The sequence below is a fragment of the Meleagris gallopavo genome, chromosome 13 (assembly GCF_000146605.3).
Source record: "Meleagris gallopavo isolate NT-WF06-2002-E0010 breed Aviagen turkey brand Nicholas breeding stock chromosome 13, Turkey_5.1, whole genome shotgun sequence".
NCBI lineage: Eukaryota > Metazoa > Chordata > Aves > Galliformes > Phasianidae > Meleagris > Meleagris gallopavo.
In genome coordinates this window covers 15,988,071-15,993,904 of record NC_015023.2, presented here as the reverse complement: position 1 = coordinate 15,993,904, position 5,834 = coordinate 15,988,071, and the positions used below count along the sequence as shown (strand labels likewise).

Genomic DNA, 5,834 nt, shown 5'->3' with positions numbered 1-5,834 from the left:
TATATATAATTCTACTTATTTCAAGAATGGATAAAAGTCCCATTCCCAGGAGTACTCCTAGTGCTCTGCTGCCTCCAAGGTCTCCCCTGTGTGCTGCACTTGGTTTTGGAAGGGCAGATCTGATCAGGCTCTCCTAGCACAGGATTTCCGTCCAAACCCATAAAAAGCAACTGATTTACTGCACCAGAAACTATTTCCCTGCACAACACAGTTATTTGAACAAAAACCCTAGACAAATACCAGCACCCCCAGCATGTCAACAACACTGGCAAGCTGTATGACAAATATATTATTTACTGCCTTTTGCATAATCATTCATCTCATGGAGAAGACAGTGAAATGTACTGTACCTTGTAAGACTTCCTCTGGGCCATCCAAAAGCCACCCGTTTCCTCCCAGCCAGCGGGGTTTGGGCTGAACCAACCAGTCCAAAACTGTAAAAGAAACAAGAAACTACAGAGTCGAGGCAGGCACACTGTTATGGAAAAAATCACAGATATTCTGCAACTGGCAGTGATGAAGCTGCTGGTAACCTGAAGGACAGATTTGAATGGATCCTCCATTCCCATTGCATGGAACAGCCGAGTTGGTTGCCCGGCTCTTGTGAGTGCTAACTCAGATTGAGATTGCACTTTTTAAAATTTTTGAATATATAATCCCAGGAAAATAACTGGCTTCATTTGCACTGGCAGACATTGTGCAGCACCAGCTGGTTGATCTTAGCTCATTTTTGATTCAACAGTCACCCCAAATTCACCTCCATGAAATCAGAAGTGCGGAACCGAAGTTTTATCCTTGACTCCCACTCAGAGCACGCTTCAAACCAACAACCTGCGATGCTTGGGGATGCCCACCAGAATTTGTACACGTTTCTCTCTACCACACTTGACTGGCAGTACCTGGTGGGGGCTGCACAGACTCCAGGCAGGCGTAGATGCAGCCGTTGTAGCAGCAGCGCTTGTGCCTCTCGCACTCGGAGTCGGAGCGGCAGCTGGGCACCTCGCAGGCTCTGTCTGGCAAGGTCTGGGGCGGCGGTGGGCAGCGGTCGTTCTTCTGGTAGTGGGCACTGTGAGAATGAAGAGGGTACTCATAATCCTTGCAAAGAAAAGAAAAGGAAACAAAGGTTTGGCATAAGGCGGATACCAAACATCCCATCAGTTGAAACAGAAGGATTTTCAGTGTTGGTCTCAGGTACTTTCTAGGCAGGAAAAGTAACTGTTCTGTTTCACCAGCCCTGACTTCAGTGTGCTGGAGACAGAGATATGTGACCACATTAGCACATTTCTTTGGAAACACCGAGCCATCAGACAGCTGTGTGGAGTTCATTAGTAATTAAGGTGACTGCAGTGGCAATGAGGAGGTAAAAATCCTTAAAAGTGGGCATCATCATGACAAGCATCCCAAAACGCTGCTCTGGTACAGTAGTTGAAATAATGACATTGCCTTGTTATGAGATTACATCCCCAAAGGGACCTGGAACTAATGGCCAAGTAGTGCCTGTCTCCTAGATAGGCTCCTTCTCCCCTTATCCCATCCTTCTGGACCAGAACATGGAAGGGAGAGGTTCAAAGTCTTTCAGGCTTGTCCTCTGTGGGGTCTCAAATTGTTAAATTGGAAACCATTCTTAAAACCAGAGGTGATGTGGGTGAGATCTGTGGGGGCGATGGCAGTTCATCACAAAGGAAATGAGGCTGTGCTGAGCTACAGCAGAGAGGAATCCCACTGCTCACTGCACACAGAAAGGACAGGGAGATGTAAAGAAGATTAACAGGCACAGGATTTTACCAGGAACATTTGTAAGAGGCAGCATTCAGATATTATCTGTGCTGGTGGCATTTAGCAAGAAGCCAGCTCCCCTTTCAGAGGTGAATCAGCCAAGCCTGTTCCTTTCTCACCCTTGGTTAAACTGCTGAGCTTGAGTTTAGCTCTCCAGAGCATCACACAGTGCTCATAAAGGGCAAAAATCAGATCTATTAACACACATTAATAAGCTCTAGTCAAATCAAAAGACAAGTTCTGGATTTGCCCTTTTAACAGAGACCAATGTCTAGCAAAAGGAAGAACGCAGAGCTGCCACCTGCTCACTGGGTTAAGAGCTCTCTAAGTACTGGGCCCCATCACCCTTGTGTTTCAAAATCAGTGACAAACCATTGGGGCTGTTATTCCAAGAAACAATGTAGTGCAACCGCCCTCGAGGGAGTCTCCAGAAAATTTCAACACCAGGCTGTGGAGAAATCTGATGAGAATAATATCTTCCTTTAGCTATTCTGCATTCCAACTGCCAAAAGCTCCACACGGCTTCTGTGGAGCATGTGTGTCTCTGCAAAACAGCATGTCACCACATGTACTGCCCAAAAATATGTCCTGGGAGAGGCCCCAGGAGGCAGCCTGCACTCATCCCACATGCACAGGCTGAACACTCCTTTGGTAGGTTGAATACGTCCAGTATGGTGTAGAGTTCGGAGGAATAAACATCGACTGTCACTCGCATCTCATAGGATTGCTCAGAAAACTTCTGCATTCCCTGATGGATCTCTGAAGAGCCCCCCTGCCCCAGGGACAGACTGCTGGCCCAGCTGAGCACCAAAAGAAATAACAACGCATATTATTTCTGCTAACAATGGGAGAAGTTTTACTGCCGTGCTCTGCCATGTATCGTATGGAGGACGTGATGCTATCACTAACGTGGTTGCTTTTCCAGCAGAGCTGATTCCCATTTCTTTGAGTGATAGCTAGGGGGAAACGGAGAGCAGCACATTTCTCAGCTGCCTGCTTTGCAGTGACTAAGTCAGGAAATGCACAAGTACAGAGCAGAGTCAGGACGAACAAAAGTTTTAATTTATGGAAGAAGGTGTACACAAGGAAAATCCATATCCTGGTTACATCTATACCTGGTTAGATAATGTATGTGAGTCTGCATGTGAGAGACAGAACTGCTAATGTTTCCATAAATCACAGCCTCCTGCCCTGTGCCCTCTATCAGCCAGCTCCCACTGCCAATGCGTTTTTTTCCTTCTGTTTTTGCCTTCATTGCTTACACACAGTGAACAAGAAATTGCCCCCAAAGGATATAAGATAGCATTTAACAGTTAATCTGTGCAGTTCCAAACATTTCATAGATCTCCTTGTCTGAGGGAGCATGCATCCCAAAAGGTCACAGCTTACCACTCCATTACTGAAATGTCAGCTGCAGGCTCAGATGCAGCTATCGAAATAATACTGGCAAATAATGGATACAAGGAAGGAAAAAACCCACAGTTACGGCAGCGGCTTTACAAATGATTCAGAAACCAAGAAGCCAAAATTACAATGACTAGTCAGCTTAATGAATGAGATTTCCATTGGGGAACAATGCAAAAGTTTCAGCCAAATTCCTCTGTACTTCTGACCTTGTTGCCCATTTCCTCTGATGTGCTACTGCTCTTAATCCCTCTCTTTCTAAAACTCATGGCCAATAAATTATTTTCGTGGACTTGGTCTAATGAAACTGTTGCCATCGGTTTATGCCTGCTGAACTCTCAGTGGGAAACAGGATTCCCTCATTCACAAAACAGCCGGCTGCAGACGGCTCCAGGTAGGGGCTGCAAGGTCTCTTTTAAAAGCTCTCCTAAGACCTTGGGTTTGTTTGGAACACAGCTTGGATTTATCATTTTTACAGATTGTGACAACTGTCAAAATTTCTCCCTTAAGGAATATTTTTCCATTCAGGAGGCAAATTGTTTCCTATGGCGTTTCCCATTAATGCTTCCCATTAAATCATTTTTATGGGAAGATCTGCATTAGAGCTATACAGACAGAAGGTAAGGAGGAAAGTTCAGGGTTCAGCTAAGAATGCTGGAAGTCAGCATACACGATCAGGAAAAATCTGAATGCAACCACTCACTTTCAACCTGTATTTTCAATAGTGACTGTGAGATGCAGCCTGCCTCCAAAAAATCCCACATCTCTTCTGTTATGTGCCTGAAAGTGGGCGCTGGGCTTGTGTCAAAGCCAGTTCCCTGCTCACACGTTACTCCTAGGCACATGATAAGTAAGCTAAGCTGGTAGACAAAGAGCCTATCTCCATGCAGATGTATGATGGCTAGCTGGAGGGTAAGTAAATTGTTGGAGAAACGTTACAGCAGCTGCAAGGAATCTTTCATTACTGGAAATCTTTACAAGAAGTCTGGATTTTTTTCCTAAAATGTTTGATGTAGCTCACACTGGAATAAATTCAAGACTGCCCCAGGTTTTCCCAGTAGACATGTGGGTGTCTTGATAACAAAGTAAAGCCCATTCCCAGCTAGCTCCCTTCTCTGCCTTCCAGGAGCATTCCCACAACTGCGCAGGGAGTTGCAGAACCCCAGCTGCAAATCACTGTGCTTAGTGAGGTCTCTCTGGCTGTAAAACAGACAAGTTTGCTAAAAGCTGGAAGCCCAACTCCTCCGTCGCACTCTGACTGCCATTTTTCCATTCCCATTGCATTCCCTCTCTTTCCCCTGTCTCCATTCCCACCCAACTCCTTGTCACCAAGTAAACCCTTCCTCAGAGCCCATAACGAACAACTCCTGCCAGTTCCACACCACCTGCTTGTTGTTCTGCAGCCACTGGTTCAGTGAACACATTCTTCCTGCTGTGGACTTGGATGTTTTCATGGAATCAGAATTATTAAGGTTGGAAAAAACAACTAAGATCATCAAACCCAACTACTAACCCATCACCACCATGCCCTCTAAACCATGTGGATTCAAACACCACTTCCTCTCACCTCCTCCTTTCTCCCTTTCAGCCCTTACTGCCCATCTCTCCCTGGGTATCTCCATTTGTTATCCCCCTATACTGACTCAATATCAGCTGTTTCACCTGCAGCCTCTGCTGTCCTAACTGTAGGGAACACAGAGCATTTGGTAGGCAAGAAAACCTCTCTCAGATGCACGGGGGCTGCCAAAAAAGTCTCTCAGTGGAGAGAAGGATGGAGGGAGGACAGCCTTCCTCCTTACAACAGAGGAGAAGGAAACAGAAAGGCATTTGCTGTTTTCCCTAGATAAAACGTTTCTGTCAATATGAGCCATTCTAGCAAGTTTGCCAGATCAGTAGCACCTGGCTTCATGGCTGCCAGAAAAAACAGCCCTTTGAAGAAGCATGGATTGAAAGAGGAGGATATATCCTCAGGGGAGCGGGCTCTGTGCCTCTGCACAGCACATTATCTGAAGATCAACATGTAAATACGTGTTCTGCTCCTGTCCTGTCTCTCTGGGTCACTGACATTGTGATCCTACTGAATTTGAGCTTCACATTGAAATACGACAGAGGAACATACTAATAAATATGCTTTCCAATGAGCAATTAGGATGGAACACAGCTTTTCACTTCATCATTTTCTGAATAAAGTGCAGAGCAGACTCTCCATCCCAAGGGAGGCTGTAGCGAAACAATGTTCTGGCTGGAAAATAATGGGGTTTTAAAACATTAGCACAATTTTTCTGTAAAATTTTGAGGAAAGTGCCATATTTCATTGCATCCAACATGGGCAGATGATGCACGTCACACTTCTGAGGCAGCAGTCACACAGACTAAAGGTACTTATTCCCAGACATTGCTCCAGATGTAATGGGTCAAAAAACATCCACTCTAAACACAAAGCTGCTGTGTGTGGCTGCAGAAGACAGGTGGAGGAACCTCCTGTGACACAAGGAGCTGTTTATGCACATGCAATGGCTGTAAAATGCAATTAAATGAGAGAACACAGACAGACTGGGACATGTCCCCATGCCATTCGAGTGGCAGGAGCCTTGGATCAGTATTGGCTTTTAAGGGAGTAAGCTGGATTTTCAAATTACTTGTTCTTTTTTTTT

At 45.4% G+C, this 5,834-nt stretch overlaps 1 protein-coding gene across 1 annotated transcript in view; it reads right to left on the bottom strand.

Moving 5' to 3' along the window:
- The window catches only part of WFDC1 (WAP four-disulfide core domain 1), a 12,743-nt gene that overhangs the window by 5,693 nt on the left and 1,216 nt on the right, over positions 1 to 5,834 (bottom strand). Inside the window, exons 2-3 of the mRNA XM_003209864.4 lie at positions 900 to 1,095; positions 351 to 434 (exon numbers count right to left, since the gene is read on the bottom strand). Coding sequence (XP_003209912.1) covers positions 351 to 434; positions 900 to 1,095 — 280 coding nt within the window. The remainder of the gene's footprint in view (positions 1 to 350; positions 435 to 899; positions 1,096 to 5,834) is intronic.